We start from the raw sequence: 19,245 nt of genomic DNA, 5'->3' as shown, positions 1-19,245 counted from the left end.
TTCATACATACCAAGAATACCAAAATCCGACCACAAATGGTCCCTCAAATCCTCAAGTCTAGGTCTTCAATACCAAGACCTAGTTTCCCCATTTTTAACCCTTAATCTCCACTAATACCATGATTAACCAAGGGAAAATGATCATAAACTCAAGTAATGAAGCTTAGGGAACTTACCCAACTGATTCCCTTATATTCTCCCTTAATTTCACTGCCCTATCTCTCTTCCCGACTTCAAAAGATGAAGAACTTAGCAAAATTTCGTGACGAAAACATTATATTTCCACACCTACGTCGTCGCAGGTGCGGCTCCTTGGCCGCTTCTGCGGTTTCTGCATTCCCAGGCCCTTTCCGCTTCTGCGATTCAAATCTCGCTTCTGCGAGACCGCACCTGCGGTCCCATAGCCGTAGGTGCAGTTATGACAGCAATGGAAAACTTCAGCTGTCACAACCAACTCCAAATCTTTCCGCCAACCATCCGAAATCACCTCGAGGTCCCCAGGACCTTAACCAAACGCACAAACACATCATATACCACCATCCAAACTTATACCAATCTTCAAAACACCTCAAACAACATCGAATCAATCAAAACACATTAGATTCAAGCCTAAGTTTCAAAAATCTTTCGAATTACGCTTTTGATCAAAAAGCATACCAACTCATGTTCGAATAACCTGAAATTTTGCACACACATCCCAAATGACCCAACAAAACTACTGCAACTCCCGGAATTCCATTCCGACCCCTATATCAAAATCTCACCTATTAACCGGAAAACGCCAAAATTCCAATTTCGCCAATTCAAGCCTAATCTACTCCGGTCCTCCAAAACACATTCCAATAACACTCCTAAGTTCCAAATCACCTCCTAAAGCTATCCGAACCGTCAAAACTCACATTCGATCCCTCTAACACATAAGTCAATATCCAGTTGATTTTTCCAACTTAAGCTTCCTCAAAAGAGACTAAGTGTCTCAAACCTTGCCAAAACCTCTCCGAACCCGAAACGATCAACCCGATGACATGAAATACAACTGTACAAAGCAATAAGAAGTAGAAATGGGTGAAACGGAGTGGTAACTCATGAGACGACTGGACGGGTCATCACACATGCACACCTAATCAGAGTAATGCTGCTATAGAAGTCTAGTCTGTGACCTTCAAGCTGACAACTTAAGGCGGAAAGGCACGGAACCATCGAACGCACCGTTGATCGACTAGTTTTACCGCAAATACGCCTTTGCGAATTTAAAGGGTGATATATAGTAATATCACAAACACTCATCAAGCGTTGCTATGGGATTGATGACACACGAGTGGAATATGATGTTGAGCATGATTTATGGAACAATAAATAGCATTTTGTCAAGTATTTGTGTGCAGAAAATGATAAATGCAGTATTTAAATAATTGAAAGACAGTTACAGAGAAAGAAAACAAAGAGATAAATCGGTTTCAGGAAAATAAATAAATCATAAATAAGCAGTTAATTCCAAATAAAGGGGAAAGGGTTCCCGAGATAAAGCATGATTAGACCAATTCAAAAAATAAGTTTGTTATGGTAAGAGCCTAATATCTCCCCAGCAGAGTCGCCATGCTGTCGTGTCCCCTTTTTATTCGCGGAGTCCGGGTTTCGACATTCATAGGGAAACAACTCATTTCCATTTGGGAATTGGGGATTTGAATTTTAAGAGTCGCCACCTAACGGATTAAGGTGCGTTAGGGCACCTAGAGAGATTAACTCATATAACTAGTTTGCATTACTAGAGATTAGAGTAAGGGCTCGAAATAACCTTGAGGGGAAGGTGTTAGGCAGCCCTCGCGGTCCACAACGGTGGGTTCCGGCCGAACTTAACCTATGTGAATTAGTCATTTTAACAAGTAAATAGTCCTAATACATATTTGCAAATAAAGGTAGTTTTCACAGTCTAAATACATGTATGGTCAAAGAAATTTAGATAATGAAGGTAAAAGAGGTTTGGACAGCTTAAACACACATATATGTAAAGAAAAGGAAGTTTAGATAATTTAAACACATAAAGGAATTGGGGAAGGGAAGTCCTAAGTTGATTAGCCTGCAGGATCAATCTGTGCAATGCCCAGTAATTCTCCTCAACTAGAGGGGCTACACGTGACATTAGTGTGCAGGTCATCATATCCTTTTACTACCCATTACCCTCCCCTTAATGGTTATATAAGCAAGTTTGATTAATGATTTCTGAGCGTGCTGCTACCCTTCCCTTCCTTGTGGTCCTGGAGGAGTTTAGGACCTCTAAATCTGGGCAGTTCTAGACAAACCTAAGATATTTAAAAGGCAAAAATCTAGGCGATAAACAAATAATATGTAGGACAAGCAAATAAGGAAAAAGCAGTATGCTCATGTTTACCTCCACATGTATATAGGCAAATAAACATCACGTCTAAAACACAGATTCAAGTAATTTCTAGAAAGAATCCTAGGACAAGATATCTAGGTGAACATTAATACACAGATCTTGCAATGATATTTTCAAAACTCAATGGCAGGGTCCAAATCAGTTTGCCTATTGATTTTAAACCTGTAAGACTTAAGCAGTTTATACACAATTGAAACACAGTTTCTAGTTTTATATAAGGACATTAATCACCTAAGGCTTGCCTAGGCATGGGGACTATACGTAATCACAATTACAGGAACTGTTCGAATAGTCTGGGATTGTTCAACCTATGAGCATGCTGATCTAGGTGATGCAGGTTATAATAGATGTTTTATATCAATTTGTATTTAGAGCCATGCTGTCTAAGTGTGGGGGGCTGTTTAAACCATTTGTAGACAGTGATCAGAATCAACATGATTCAAACAAATGCATATAAAGTTCCTAGAAAACATGGTATCTAATGCATACAAGAGATGACTATTTTTATTAAGGCATGATTATTAACCTAATAGCAAGATCTCTATGTGAAAGTACTTATGCAAAATCAAAGCTGGAATAACGATATATGACATGTAGTATGCTGAAGCAATAAACGTGAATACCCTAAGAACAGGATGTCTAGTGCGCAGGTTTAACATGGTTTGAATGCAAATAGACACACCAGTCCTAGAACATGATTTCTAGTGCAGATTTGCATAATGTAAAGCCTAAAAATATGATTTCTGCCCCATATTACCCCACAGTACCATGCAACTACCCTCCCGTTGCACTAGTTACCCAATATCTGTTTACAAATAATTATTACAGACCAGGATTTGATAAATTACATAAATGCAATATAGATTAAACGATAGGGAGCCTGATGTAGGCCCAAAGCAAACCTGGGAATACCAGGCCTTCAGTAGTCTCAAATGCCAAGGATTTCATTGCCAAATTTGTGTCAAGGTGTGTCAGAGTTTCCTAAGGACCTCAAGGATCCCAGGCAGTGCTCACGCCCAGACTTCTCTCAAATAAAGATTGATTATGTGCGGTATGGAAGAGCCAACCCTGATATGCCAGAGTTCAGAGATATCTCAAGGATCTCTAAGCAGTACACATACCAGAGGGGCAAAACTTAATAACCTAAGAGTAAAGTGAGAGTGCTTGACATAATTTTGAAAAGGTTTTGGTAAAACAGTATAAAGAGGACTCTTGATAGTGAAAAGGTTTTATGAAAATAAGAACTAGTTTGGTGGTAAAATAGTTTGAGAAAAGTGTGAAAACACTTTTGAAATCAGAACACAAATCACAGAACAACTAGATTCAGAAACACTTGGCAAACAGATTACACACAGGGAGAGAGGGGTTGGGGACACATAGAATACACCTCGGTGTATAGTGGAGCACATAAGCAACAAGATGCACAAAATTCTCAAGAGTTCGTAGAATTAATAAGTTAGTTACAAGGGTAGGTGATTGAGACATAAAGCAAAGATTACAGTAAAGACATGTTGAAAACACATAAACCCTGGACATGTCCAAACGCACAACTAGAGTTTCCTTGAGAGACTAGATGACTTAGCATAATCTCATCAGTAAAGCAGAGTAGGCAAGGACTTAAATGAACAGACTAGGCAAACACCACACAAGCACTCATAGTTTAGACATGATAATCACATATAGAACAAAACAAGTTGAGGCATGCTAGATAAAGCAGTAGACAGGTCATTATAGATTAAACATTCTAATCACAGATTGAACAGAACAAGGCTTAGACATGCTAGGTGAAACAGTAGACAAGCAATATAGTTTAGACATGCCAATTACATATTGATCAAAACAAGATTGAAACATGCTATGTAAAATAGTAGACATGCAATTATCACATATTGAACAAGACAAGATTAGGCATGTCAAACAAAGTAGTAAACAAGAATAAGAATGAAATTCACAATTGATGAACTAGGGCACATAAGTTTTAGATTTCAAAAATTAATCAGGGACATAACAGTTAGGAAGAACAACATAGAATGTAGAGCAAAGGTTGTGCAATGGTTAGCCTTGGCTTTCAGCCGGCTAGGCCAATGAATATCACAAGTAGCAGAGAAGAATGGAGAGCTTTTAAAGTGTAAGTGTAGTGGTGAACTAATGTTCGTGTCCCAGAAGTGAGAATAGAGAACAGTATATGTAGTAGTTAAGAGCAAAAAGAATAAGGTAAAGGAGATCATTCACTCAGCAATTAAGGAAATCACTAAATCAATTCACACGCCAAATCAGTGTAGGCTTCCCTTAATTGAGGATAACTACTCAATGATTGAAGGACAAGAGTCGTTAAAGGAAAGAAATCAAATCAGACATAAGTAAAGAGGTAAACAAACATGAGTCTAATTAAGGAAATAATCGTAAAGAATCGGTAACATTAAAGGCAATTAAATAAGGTAAGAATAATAATTAAAGTCATAAACAAGGGAATAAATCAAGAATCAACACATAAGTTTTAACCGAGCAAATCAGTAAATCAAAATTCCAAATAGTACTGATTTAAAGAGGGAAAAATATCAGTTTTCACAAATAGACAAGTAGACTAAATAAAATTTCATAAACACACAGAAATTAGCCGAGAGATCGACTCAGAAACCCTAGTAGAGATGAACTAAGGTAAAAGTCACAAGATACTGAATTAGACTAAAGAGGAATCATGAAAGTCAAGGCACAGAACGAAACAATGCAACGAGTGACACGGAAAAACCCAGAAACGAAGCAAAAGTATAAGAAAATTGGGACTTTAGCATAAATCGACTAGGGTCCAAACAATCTTAACATGAATCAATCAGTAACACTTAAGAACAACGATTCTCAAAAGTCAGAAAAGCTTTGAGAAGGTGAGTTCAGTAAACCCAAGTTTTAAGGAAAAACTGGAGAATCAATTGAAAACCCATAAGACTTTCGTGAAAACATGTGAAAATGCTTTAAAATACATACTTAATATTATAAAAATATGAAAAGTTATTTTTTGTATAGATAATATAATTGTGCATATATATATGCTATTGTTGCAAAAATATGCAATTCTAGCCTAAATATATAAATGTGATGGTAAAAAGGGCAATTAAAATATCTAAACATTATATGGGCATAATGAAGAATTCAGATGATTAGAACATCATAAAAATAATATGAGGAATAATTATCGTATATTTGTATAAATAAAAATATAGAAATAAATTGATTTAAAGCCTTTAAAATTATAGAATAATTATAAAAATACTTGTGCATATTTGCAAATGCATTTACAATATTTTGAAAGTATTTATGTATATTTAAAAATATATGAAGGAAAATTGGGTATCAACATTAACGAACACACATCTTCACATCTGTTGAAACTTCAATTTGTTGGCTATAAACTCAGAAGCTTGGCCTAATTTTTCACACACTGAAAACACCAAAAATCCGCAAACTATCCCTTTGTTATGAATAGAATTGTACTTAGAGTGAATGTCTATCTTTAAGAGAATTTTTAGAATTTGTTGTTGATACCCAATTTTCCCTATATATTTTTAAATATGCCTAAATACCTTCAATAAGCATATATATGCATATATAATCATGTACAAGATTTTTATAATTTTTTCATAATTTTAAGGATTTAAATTAATTTATTTTCTCCCCTTTTATTCATAAAATACCCAATAATTAATTCCCAAATTGTTGTTATGATGATTTATTCATTTAATCTCTATACTTATTCCAAAATATGATTGATATATTTTTATGCATTTTTTATAATTGCATTTGGTATTTTTCAAGCTAAATTGCATATAATTGCAATATTAGTCCTTTTTTAATGTATAATTATATTTTATATGCGTAAAATTGGTCCCTATATTTTTAAAATGACAATTACATATTTTAAATCATTTTGGTATAGAAAATTATTTTCAGAAACTATTTATTATTTATTTTAAATTAAACAGGGAAAGTTTGCTATTTAAATTATAGCCAGATTTGGCTTTCAATTGTAGCCCAAACTAAACCCACTCCCCAGCCCAATTTTCTACCCAATTAACCCGACCTAAATCTTATAAACACCTACTCAAACTCGGAATCCATTTACCCGGTCAAATCCTGATCGTTGATCTCCTAGATCAACGGTCCCCTTGAGCCCTTTCCTTTCTTAAATCAAAAGACCACCTAACCCTACCTCATTTCTAAACCCCCCCCCCCCGCCTTCAGATGCTCTCATATCCTCTCTTCTCTCAAACCTAACCCTAATCCCTCTTCAACCGCCGCCTCCTTCTCCGGTCTTCTCCGGTGACCACCTTTCAACCCCAAGCCTCCAATGGTTCATCCATCGCCTTGCTCATCATCTCTAAGGCCTTCAAGGGCCTTTGGCCATGCCAACTTGTACCTAGGGTTGCTGTTTTTGCTGTTCATGGCTTCTCCGGTGTGATTTTGGGTAAAGTCACACCATATTTGTTACAATCTATGAAGTCCTAAGCAGGTTCTTCTATCTCTACTTGGGTTTCCTTTGAAACCCTAATTTTTTGTTTGTATCTCTTAGATCTAGGCCATTTTTAAACGACTCAAGCCTGTTCCTTTTATGTTCTACACTGCTCTCAAACCTCTTTTGAAAAATCATCAACTTTAAGCTATTTTACTTTCTTTTAAAAATTAGTGTTTTTTCGTAACTTCTTCTATACTTTGTTTAAACTGATTCTTTATGTTTGAAAATTCCATCCTTGCATATCTTGACTGATTCTATGTTCTTACTGCTTTTTCAACTCGCCTATGTTAAAAACCCTAATTGTTTTAGATCTTCTTTGTTTTGGTTATGTGTGTTAGCATGACTACTCGATTCTTGTTAAGTTTTTGTGGTTACCGTGCTTCGAATAGGTTTTACTAAGTCCTTAGCCTACTTATATCACCTTTATGTGATTGTATTCATCTTGGTTGTTCAAGACTTGCCTCTTTCTGTCGATATTGCTGACCTTGCCTAGTTGTTATGTCTGTTTGTTCTTCTCTATTTATATGTTGAAGTATAGAATCATAACTCCCTCTTGATTGATTCTGATTTCCTTATTTGACGGTTTGATTGAAAGATTTTCTTTTAAAACCCTAAAATTCTACCTCGTCTATTTAAATTGACTAAGCCCCCAACCTTATTTGATGTGGTACTTTGTTCTTACTGAATCATTTCCTTAATTGGAGTTTTTTGAAGTTAGTCCTAATTGACTACCCTATTCTTACTGAACTTTTATTCTTTCCTTATCAGTCATATATTAATTTACTTGCCTTATATGCTACTGGTTCTTGCCATTTGAATTAATTCCCTTAACTTAAGGGAGTACTTACCTTGATTTTCTGACTGACTGATTCTGAGTTCCTCAATTACTATGCTACTATAATTCTTACTTATTTACTACCAGTTTTCAAACTATAAATAATCTAGTCTTTCATTAGCACAAGACACGAGCACTGGAATTCAAAACTATCTCTCACACTTAAAAAATCTTTGCTCTCTTTCTTGTGCTACTTGCTACTGTTCTAAGTTAGCCAGCTGCAAGCCAAGGCTAACCATTTGTTCTCTCTTGTTCTTTCATTCTGCTTACTCTCCTCTTCACTGGTATGTTCTAGTTTCAATTCAATGTTCCAAACACAATATGATTCTTTTGTTGTTTGAGTTTTTTTTGTTCCTAGTTTGCTTCTATTTGTAGTTTTGTTATGAAATTTTTAGTTGATAGCTACATTATTAGCATGATATATTGTCTTCCCCTCCCCTTGAGTTCAGTATGTTTCCCCTTCTATTTGTTTTTATTTGTCTACACTAGTCATATCTTGCTTGTTATATGTTTACCACCATGGATCTCCCAAATCCCTATCCCCTTGCATGTAAATATGTTCTTTATGTCTGATTCTGTGACTATGTCTAGTTAGCTACTTCTGGGCATGACTATTAATTCCCAGGTCTTTGCTTAACTATGTGTGTCCTATGTATTCCCAAACCCTCCTTGTACCCCTGTTTGTGACGATCAAACCTGCTTTGATGCCATGACTCCTGGCTGTGTATGAACCTATCCTAAGGTGTTTAGACTTTGTTAACTACTCCAATATCTTTTTCAAACAATCTCTGTTGCTTTACTTTCAAAAAAACTTTTGTTAAATATAATTTCTTACTAAAACCTTTTCAACTTGGGTCCGTCACTTTTCACTCTACTCTTAGTCAATAAGTTCTGCCCCCTCTAGTATGTGTACTGCCTTGGGATCCTTTTGAGAACCCTATGAAATCTGGAATATTGAGGCTGGCCTTTCCACACTGCACTTGTTCAATTCTTGGTTGCTAAGTCTAGGTGTAAGCACTGACCGGGATCCTTGAGATCCTTAGGGAACTTTGATGCACCTAGACTCTAATTTTTCTATGGAACTGAGCCATATGAGGCCATTGGAGGCTTTGGGAAATCTGGGCCTAATTGAAGGCTCCCTATAGAATAGCTTTTTGATTTTCTATTTCTACTTATGTAATTCATTCATTGGCATGTAATAATTTGTAAACAGATATTGGGGTATTTAGTAAAACGGGTGAGTAGATGCATGCTTTACGGGGTAATACGGGTAGAAATCCTGCTCCTAGGACATTACTTTTAAAGTCTGTTTTCTCTACTAAATAGAAAACATGCTCATAGGACTTTACCCTTTAATCTGATTGCTATGCCTAATAGAAATCATGTCCATAGGATTTCACTTTAAGTTTGTTTGCTCATCAAGTAGAAACCATGTCTATAAGGTTTTACATTCTGTCATGTTTAGAAATCATACTTATAGGTTCCAAACAATCGTGTCTTAAAATCAGTTCAATAATAGATGTCATGCCTATCGGACCTGATCCAAATTCAATTACAACGAGTATTTATGCAAATCATTAAAATCAGTGTTACACTTAGATATCATGCCTATAGGGAGCTCTATTCGCAATTCTGTCTGTTAATCTAATTTAGTCTAAATAATCAACTTGATCATGCCTAGTTCATTTCTGAATTGGTTTTTATTAAGTATTAAGCATTTTCTGAAACAAGTTCTTTCAAACTGCTTCAATCTCATTAGATATCATGTCTAGAGGTACTAAAGGAGTCTATTTGAAAAACCTGTTTTGTTTCTGCATTAATACAGACATCAGTGCTTCACATGTAGGCAAGCCCTTAGGGCGTTTTCAAAACTGCATTCTCTTAAACTGTCTCTATTGCTTAATGTTTTCTGGTCCTAACAGGCTTTTCTTTTAAAAAGAGTCCCTAGGCAACCACTAGGGTGTAATTTCTAAGTCTAAAAAAGGATTTGTCTATTTCTGCATATTCACTTAGATATCCTGCTTTAGAATATTGACTAATAAAAGACCTTAACTGTGCTTGAGTCATGCTGCTTATGTGTTTGTTTGAGGAGGAAACTCTGAGCCTCTTAATTGCTCCCATTATGTGTGAAAGTCGTAAATGATTTTGACTGTCACCTTAGAATTTTTGCCTTTTAAAACCTTAGGGGTAAGTCTAGAACCACCTCTAGGTAGAGGTCCTAACTCCCTCCAGGACCATTAAGAAGGGACAGGTAGCAGCACGCAATAGGAATCGTTGACCAAACACTCGCTTAGTTTGACCAATAAGGGGATGGGAAGGGTAGACATGGGATATGATGACTACACGCTAATGTCACGTGTAGCCCCTCATTGAGGAGTGTTTACCGGACATTGCGCGGGGTGATCCTATAGGATAACCAACCTAGGACCCCTCTTTACCAAATCCTTTTTTTATTTAAACCTTTGTTTTACAACTTGTTCAAACCTTTATCTTACTACTTGAGTTATTATAACGTACTTTACTTGCAACCTATTCAATTGTTTACTTGTAATGGACTAATTTATAAATATAAGTTCCGCCGGGACCCACAGTTGTGGACCAAGAGGGGTTCCTAACACCTTCCCCTCGAGGTTACTTCGAGCCCTTACCCTAATCTCTGGTAATGCAAACCAACCCAAGAGTTAATCACTCTAACGCACCATAATCCGTTAGGTGGCGACTCTTCAAATACCCAATTCCCAAAAGGAAATGAGTCATTACACCCCATGAATGTCGAAACTTGGACCTCTAGCCATCAAAAAGGGAGGGAAAAGGGGGCGCGACAACATGGCAACTCCGCTATGGATTTTTAGGCTCGTACCATAACGAACTTGTCTTTTACGAATTAGTCCAAGCATGATTTATCTCGTACCCTTCTTCCTTATTTGAATTTAACTATCTATTTTCAAGTATTCATGATTTCTTTATGGCCCTGAAACTGACTTGTCTCTTTGTTTTCTTTTCCTGTAAATGTCTTTTACTTATTTAAATGATGTATTTACTTTTCCTACGTGAAAATACTTGACTACATGTTATTTAATTGCTGCATAAATCATGCTCCGCATCATATTCCACTCGTGCTTCTCAAATCCTATAGCAATGCTTTAATGAGTGGTTGCGCTCTTCCTATTTACTACCCTTAAATTTGGAAAGGCTTATTTTCAATAAAACCAGTCGATCAGCGGTGCAGTCGACGGTTCTGTGCCTTCCCCCTCAAGTTGTCCGATTAAGGTATTAGTCTAAAACCCCATAGAAACCTTACTCTGTTTAAATTGTGCTTGCATCATGGTCAAACTTAATTGGATCAGTTATGTTGTCCACATAATGATCCTTTAAGATAAGCCTTGTCCAAAGTCCATCGGGTTTCCCATAATCCCAACGGGCGTAACCATGTTTTGTGCATTAATTTGGAGAACTAAATGCCGATATATTAATCTTAAATTTATAAGTAGTCGAGTTCGGTAGGGGTAAGGTCTAACCCTTTTGTTTTGCAGAAAATGAGGCACGAGGTCTACAGATTCAGTATGGTTAGCAACATCCTTCAATTGCTGCTAGATTGGTCGGAGGACCTTTCCTCAAGTGACAAGAAGCATGTGAAAAAGTATCTGGGTAACTTGCCTTCCTTGCTAGATATTGAACCAAACAACAAATTGATCGAGGCTGCCACCTTATTCTGGGATAGTGAAAGAGTTGCGTTCTGTTTCGGTGACATAGAGATGACATCGCTTCTAGAGGAAATAGGAGGACTTGCAGGGATGACTTGGGACAGTCCTGGGCTCTTGGTGCTAGAAAACGGTACGGGCATGGGATTTTTGAAGATGATGGGCTGAAAAAGAATGCCGACCTAGTGTGCTTGAAGGACTCATACATACGTTTCGAATATCTGTATGAGAGGTATGACCATAGCAAGTCTTTCTGCACTTACCATGATGAGATCGCCCTCACTTTACTGGGTCACATCCACCACAGAGTGTTCTTGTTCATTGTGTGCTTTCTGGGACTGATAGTGTTCCCAATGAAAAAGGGAAGATTCTACACTAAGTTGGCCATGTTCACCAAGACTCTGATGAAAGAGATTAATGGACAGACATATACCATAGTCCACACGATCATAGCCGACATCTACAGGGCCCTAGAGCGCTGTCAAAGAGGGGTCAAGCATTTCATGGGTTGTAATTTATTGCTGCAGTTATAGTTGTTGGAGCATCTCCAAAAGGGTCGATATCCTCAAGAATTTCCGTGAAGGGCTTAGAACGACCACATTGCCTTCCATCACCCTAAGCAGATGACCTACATTCCAGACAGATTTGCTCAGCCGGATAGTGCCAGCGAATGGGTAGAGTTCTTCGATAATCTGACCGAGGGGCAGGTGCAGTGGATGGTTAAATGGTTCCTAATAGACGAGTTTATTATCAGATCCAGGGATGCTCTACACTTGGTGTTGATCGGGTTGAGAGGGATATATCCATATATCTCTATGTGAGTTATGAGGCAAGCAGGTAGAAGACAGGTTGTACCAAAGGTCGTCAAGATGAGTCATTTCAGGGCGGATTTCCAAGACGACGACGAACCTTACAAGTACCAAGCTCAGCACATGTGGAACTGCAAAATCATTGTGGATAGAAGCATTGTTGAGCCAGACAGATATCACGCGGGGTGCGAGCCTCTCCACCTGGCATGGTTGGAGGACAATCTGAAAGGAATGATGGCACTGGTCGAGGAACAGAATCATAGACGAGGAAGCTGAAGCCCAAGTATGCAAGAGGGTCCACGACTCTGAGAATGAACATCGGGAAATACATGAGAGGAACGTGAGGTTGATTGAGGAATGGAAAGAGATGGCGGTAACTTCCAATAGGAAATTGGAATATCTGGAGCAAGGAATAGTGGAGCTGGAGTGCAAAGTCATAAAGATGATTGAAAACTGCCAGAATGATGAGGAGCTAAGGGAGGACGTCTGGCCTGAGCCTACTTGCTGCTGGGACTGCGTGAGCTGGGAGATCTATTTCATGGAGTTCGGAAGATTGAATCTGGGGAAGGTCCTTCTGGGACCAAATAGAATAGATTTACTTGCTTTTCTTAAAATGTAATAAGACCGAGTGCCAGTAACAACTTATTTTATTATTATGTTAGTGTCATTTTGGATTCGTCTACTTTTATATTATGAAATGAAGAATTTATGGGCATTTGAAGTTCTCCAAATTTATTTGTCGCTAGGCCTACCTCGGGAACAAAGAGGCTCCCAAATTAGGATACGAGTTTACATTTCGCAATATGTGTTTAAATACTGCAAACATTTCAGAATCCTCACTAACTTGTTACCTTTTTTGTTTTGCTTATTTTTATTATTATTCCTATCCCCTTAGGTTGGTTCATCCATACTGGCCTCATCAGCATATCATACCAGATTTAGAGGCCCTCCACCTCCTCCTTCTCCAAGCAACACAAAAGGCAAAGGAAATCAAAGATGGACGACTTAAGTGTAATACGAAAGGAAAACGTTGAGAACGAAGAGACTTCCGACAGCTCCAGTACTCCAGCCCCGAATGACCTGGTTTTAAGATTGGAACAAAACATACTAGAACTGCAGGGACAACTTGAGAAGGTCCGCAATTTGGCAAACTTGTCACTCACCCTCAATGTCCCTGATATCTACCAACAGAACGCAAAGAACCCAACACCTCCTTAGAACACACAAAACCAACAATCACAAAATCCTACCGCACCAAATCAATATGCAACTCCACCACAAAATATCAATCCATTGCCAATACCAACTCCACCACAATATCATCATCAACCAATTCTGTACCCACCAACCACCACTTATCATACTCCCCAAAATACACCACCACTCATTCCCAATCCACAAAACTCCACCAACAACCATCATTATACCCAAGTCCCTAGCACCCATCAGAGCAACCCCATATACATGGAAACTATACGACATTTTACCTAACCTTTCTCCTGTGCACCGGAGCCTTCCAAAAAGGACCTTATCATTAAGAACATAGCTGAAGAACTCAAAAAGTTAACAAGCCGAGTTCAAGGTATTGAAGGCGATAAAGGAATAAAAGATTTGAACTACGAAGATCTGTGCATACAGCCCGATGTGGAATTTCCAGAGGGGTACAAACCTCCCAACTTCGAAATGTTCGATGGTACAGGTGATCCCAGAGTTCATCTAAGGACCTACTATGACAAGCTTGTCGTGGTTGGAACATATGAAAAGATTCGAATGAATCTCTTTATGAGGAGCCTTACTGGTGATGCATTGTCTTGGTATATCATCCAAAATCCCAATAAATGGTCAAATTGGGTGACCATGACGTCGGATTTCATGGACCGGTTCAGCTCCAACACAGAGAATGCACTCAATATCTTTTACATTCAGAATCGCAAGAAGAAACCCACTGAAACTTTCCTCGAGTATGCTACTCATTGGAGGTCAGAAGCAGCCAAGGTAAGGCCCTCTCTAGACGAAGAGCAGAAGAATAAATTCTTCATCAAGGCATAGGATCCACAATATTATGAGAGGTTGACGGTTATCGAAAATCACAAATTCTCTGATATCATCAAGCTCGCGGAAAGGATCAAGGATCAACGAATTTCGAGGCACTGCAAGCCATGAATAAGGCACTCCAATCAGGAGGCATATCGAAGAAGAGAGATGTTGGGGTAGTAATGGTGGCCCAAGGCCCAAAACTCCACTGACATACCAGACACCTCCACTGACATACCAGACACCTCCACCCATATACCAAGCATCATCACTTACATATCAACCTTCATCTCCCAGATATTCCCAACCAGCCACTCTCCATCATATCTATAATTCCCAAATATCCCATTTCCAATCACCACCAGATCGCCAAAATTATCCAAGACCAAGACCCAACTTCTACCGCAATCCACCCAAACAATACATCGCCATTGCTGAGCCCATCGATCAATTGTATGAAAGGTTAAAGGCCGCAGGTTACGTCACTCATGTTCCTGCTGTGGCACTAGAAAATCCATCCCAATGGCTCAATCCAAACAAAACCTATGCATACCACTCCGATATGCAAGGGAAAATCACTGCTGAGTGTCGAACATTGAAGGACAAGATCCAGACACTCATTGAAAACAAGGTCATACAAGCAAAGGAAGCCGTACCTAATGTCCGCAACAATCCCCTCCCGATCACATAGGTGATGACGTACATGTTATAGAAACAAATGAGGAATGGGACCCTGAGTGGTCAATCGAGCTTATCCAGGAAGGCAATGACTTTAAGGTTGCAGTCATACTTACTCCTATCGTAGTTCAGACTCAGGCACCTATTGATGTTGAGGTAACTGTATCAGTTCCATTCGAGGTAGAAGTAGCTCCGCCCGCAGCCACCTCCTCTCCATTTGAAGTAGAAGTGGTCACACCTTTTACTGTGATGGTGTCAACCACACCCCCATTCAACTCAAAATCAATACCCTAGGATTATGTTGTCGAGGCTCGGCGAAAAAGGAAGACTAAGATAGAGGAATCTGACACCGCACAAGGAATGACTAGAACTGGAAGAGTCTACACACCTAAACACCTGGGAGGTTGAAGTAAGGATGCCACTGCTAGGCAGCCTGTCATTGAGACCGGGCCGAATGACCTATGGAGGAAAGTACAGGCGAAAGAGTATTCTATTGTTGACCATCTGAACAAAGTCCCTGCTCAAATATCTATCCTGTCACTATTACAGAATTCGGAGGCATACAAGAACTCCTTGATGAAAGTACTGAGCGAGACTTATGTACCCAATAGTATCACTAGCGGAGAAATGGCCAACATGGCCGGTCAGGTGCTGGAGAGCCATAAGATTATCTTCCACGATGATGAGCTGCCGCCCGAAGGTCCAAATCACAATCGAGCATTGCATATTATGGTACAATTTGAAGACAAGTTCATTTCCAGGGTCCTGATTGATGGAGGTTCAAGTCTAATCATTTGGCTGTTGGACACCCTAAAAGGGTTGGACAAAGGTTTCCATGAAATAAGAACAGGAAACATGAATGTGAAGGCTTTTGATGGGTCCTAGATGGCCACGATCGGGAAAATCAACTTTTGCTTGAAGATGGGACCAACTTGGTTCGACGTTGAATTCCAAGTGCTTGACATACCAACCTTATATAATCTTTTGTTAGGCTGCCCATAGATCCATGCTGCTGGAGTCGTGCCCTCTACACTACATCAAGCCGTAAAATTCGAATGGAACCATCAGGAGGTAATCATTCATGGAGATGGGAGTAACCCCATCTACACTAGTCAAACCATCCCGGTCATTGGACATAGAAGGAGGCTAGGAGTGTAACATATCATCACATTGAATGGGTCAATGCCGTTGAGAAGGATAAGTGGTGGAGTAACAAAATAGAAAGCATACTAGCATGGTCTAGATATGAACCCGGCAAAGGGTTGGAAAAGAACCTCCAGGGTATCACCAAGCCGATAGGGCTGAAAAATCATGGTACCGCCTTTGGGCTCGGATACCAGTATACATGGCAAGAGTACAAGGAGTGGTCGCCTTCATGGTGTGGACCATACTACCCTCTTGAGAAACCGGTACCCTATTTGGAACAAGCTTTCCATCAGACTGACACGATATGGGGAACCGCAGAAGAAGAAGCACTAGCTGGGCTGAAGATCTGTTCTTGGAAGACGAGGACATAGATTGTTGTGCCATATTTGAGGAGGAGGAGGAGGAGTAAAAAGGCCCCACCATTCAGACTGCAGCTAAGGGAGCTATTCTCAGAAACTGGACTGCCATATAATCCCGAGCCCACCGAGTCCCTAGGTAGCTTGGCAGAATTTATAGCTGTTCTAGGCATTTAAAATTTCCAGCAATTTTGTTCTAAGATTTCTTTGTTTCAAAATGAATGCTTGATCCACCGAGCCAAGCTTTGTTTGAACAATTTTCTCAGTTTTAATCAAATGCATTTATCCTTTATCATTATTCATTACTATTTTATACTTTTACCTTCTACAATGTTATTATTACTTTTTCTGATAAACCAGTAGCTATGACATGTAATGAAGCAACGCAACATGAGAATAGCGACTCAGAGGAAGAAGATGAGATACCCGAGGAAATTGTCAGAGAAGTTGAGAACAAGCCTAAATCCAACTTGGACGAAATAGAAACATTTAATTTGGGAGACGCCGAGACTGTCAAAGAGACCTGTATTAGCATTCACTTGTTGTCAACAGAGAAGGAAGAATATATCCGTTTTCTAAAGGAATATGAGGATATCTTTGCATGGTCGTATAACGATATGACCGGTTTGAGCACATCTATAGTAGCTCACAAGTTGCCTACCAATCCCATGTGTCCGTCAGTCAACCAGAAACTCAGAAAATTCAAACCAGACAAGAGTTTGAAAATCAAGGAGGAAGTTACCAAGCAGATCAAAGCCAAGGTTCTCAGGGTTGTTGAGTACCCAACATCGTTAGCTAATATTGTGCCAGTTCCAAAGAAAGACGGGAAGGTTAGGGTATGTGTTGATTATCGGGATTTTAACAGAGCAAGTCCCAAGGACAATTTTCCACTGCCGAATATACACATCCTGATCGATAACTGTGCCAAATATGAACGTCAATCCTTTGTAGATTGCTTCGCAGGTTATCACCAGATTTGGATGGATGAAGAAGATGCCAAGAAGACAGCTTTTATTACGCCTTGGGGTGTATATTGTTACAAGATGATGTCATTCGGTCTGAAGAATGATGGGGCCACTTACATGAGAGCTATGACAACCATTTTCCATGATATGATATAGAAAGAAATAGAGGTGTATGTGGATGACATCATTATCAAATCCAAGAGGGCCGCAGATCACATAGCAGACTTGAGGAAATTCTTTGACAGGCTCAGGAGGTACAATTTGAAGTTTTACCCCGCAAAGTATGTATTCAGGGTTCCCGCAGGAAAGTTATTGGGATTCATTGTTAGTCGCTGAGGGATCGAGCTAGATCTAACTAAAGTCAAAACTATTCAGGAGTTACCACCACCAAAAAGCAAAAAGGACGTGATGAGCTTCCTGGGACGGCTCAACTACATTAGTCGATTCATAGCACAGTCCACAGTAATATGTGAACCCATCTTCAAGATACTAAGGAAAGATGCCAAGACAAGTTGGACCGAGGATTGTCAGAAAGCTTTTGACAAGATCAAGGAGTACCTGTCCACACCACCGGTTCTGGTCCCGCCAGAACCAGGATGACCTTTGCTACTCTATCTATATATATTAGATGGATCCTTCAGATGTGTTTTGGACAACATAACGAGACAAGAAGAAAGTAGTAGTCCATATATTATTTGAGCAAGAAGTTCACACCCTATGAAGCACGATATTCTCTACTTGAACGCACTTGTTGTACTTTGACCTGGACAGCATAGAAATTGAGGCATTATTTCTGTGCCTACACTATATACCTCATATCTAAGATGGATCCCCTGAAGTACATATTTCATAAGCCCATGCCTACTGGGAAGTTGGCTAAATGGAAGATACTACTAAGTGAGTTCGACATCGTCTATGTAACTCAAAAGGCAGTCAAGGGACAAGCATTGGCCGATCATCTCGCTGAAAATCATATGGGAGAAGTATATGACGGTTGGAGGATGTTCTTTGACGGAGCCGCAAATTTCAAAGAAGTAGGCATTGGAGCAGTTTTGGTATCAGAAACGGGTCAGCATTATCCCGTATCTGCTAAACTCAGATTTCCCTATATTAACAACATGGAAGAGTACGAAGCCTGCATACTAGGGCTCAACATGGCAGTCGACATGAACATTCAAGAATTGCTGGTGATCGGTGACTCAAATTTGCTTGTGCACCAGGTACAAAGAGAGTGGGCCACCAAGAATTCCAAGATATTGCCATATTTTCACCATGTGCAGGAATTGAGAAAGAGGTTCACAATGATAGAATTTCGATATGTGCCCAGAATTCAAAATGAGTTTGCCGACGCATTAGCCACTTTGTCATCAATGATGCAACATCTAGATAAGAACTATATTGATCCCATTCTGGTGAGCATCCATAATCAGCCATCATATTGTGCTCATGTCGAGGAAGAAACAGATGGAAAGCCTTGGTTCTATGACATTAAGGAGTACTTATCAAAATGAGAATACCCAGAGCATGCAAATCACATTCAGAAACGCACACTCCGGAGATTGTCAAATCTCTTCTTCCACGGCAGAGGAAACTTGTACAGAAGAACTCCGGATTTGGTTTTACTAAGGTGTGTCAACGCAAAGGAAGCTTCTAAGCTACTTGAGGATGTGCATGCTGGTACTTGTGGTCCGCACATGAACAATTTCATCTTGGCCAAGAAAATACTCAGAGCAGGTTACTTTTGCATGACCATTGAGACGGATTATGTTCAGTATGTCCACAAATGCTTGCAATGTCAAGTGCATCCCGACATGAT

The 19,245-nt window shown here is 39.2% G+C and overlaps 1 protein-coding gene across 1 annotated transcript; it reads left to right on the top strand.

The window, feature by feature from the left end:
• The first annotated feature begins 18,253 nt into the window (after nucleotides 1-18,253).
• On the top strand, nucleotides 18,254-18,940 carry LOC138888058 (uncharacterized). The gene is made up of 2 exons (XM_070169859.1): nucleotides 18,254-18,616; nucleotides 18,710-18,940. Exons 1-2 carry the CDS (start codon nucleotides 18,254-18,256, stop codon nucleotides 18,938-18,940), a joined length of 594 nt encoding a protein of 197 aa, XP_070025960.1.
• The last annotated feature ends 305 nt before the right edge of the window (nucleotides 18,941-19,245 follow it).

This window comes from Nicotiana sylvestris, chromosome 3, assembly GCF_000393655.2.
Source record: "Nicotiana sylvestris chromosome 3, ASM39365v2, whole genome shotgun sequence".
Lineage (NCBI taxonomy): Eukaryota > Viridiplantae > Streptophyta > Magnoliopsida > Solanales > Solanaceae > Nicotiana > Nicotiana sylvestris.
Note: the sequence above shows the minus strand (reverse complement) of the source record. Positions and strands in the feature narration are given on the sequence as shown.

What these genes read in the sequence shown, in the direction of transcription:
- LOC138888058 (XM_070169859.1), top strand. Translation starts at nt 18,254, where the DNA reads ATGGATCCCCTGAAGTACATATTTCATAAGCCCATGCCTACTGGGAAG. An exon ending in TGAACATTCAAGAATTGCTG is followed by an intron (nt 18,617 to 18,709) that starts GTGATCGGTGAC and finishes CACCATGTGCAG; the next exon opens with GAATTGAGAAAGAGGTTCAC.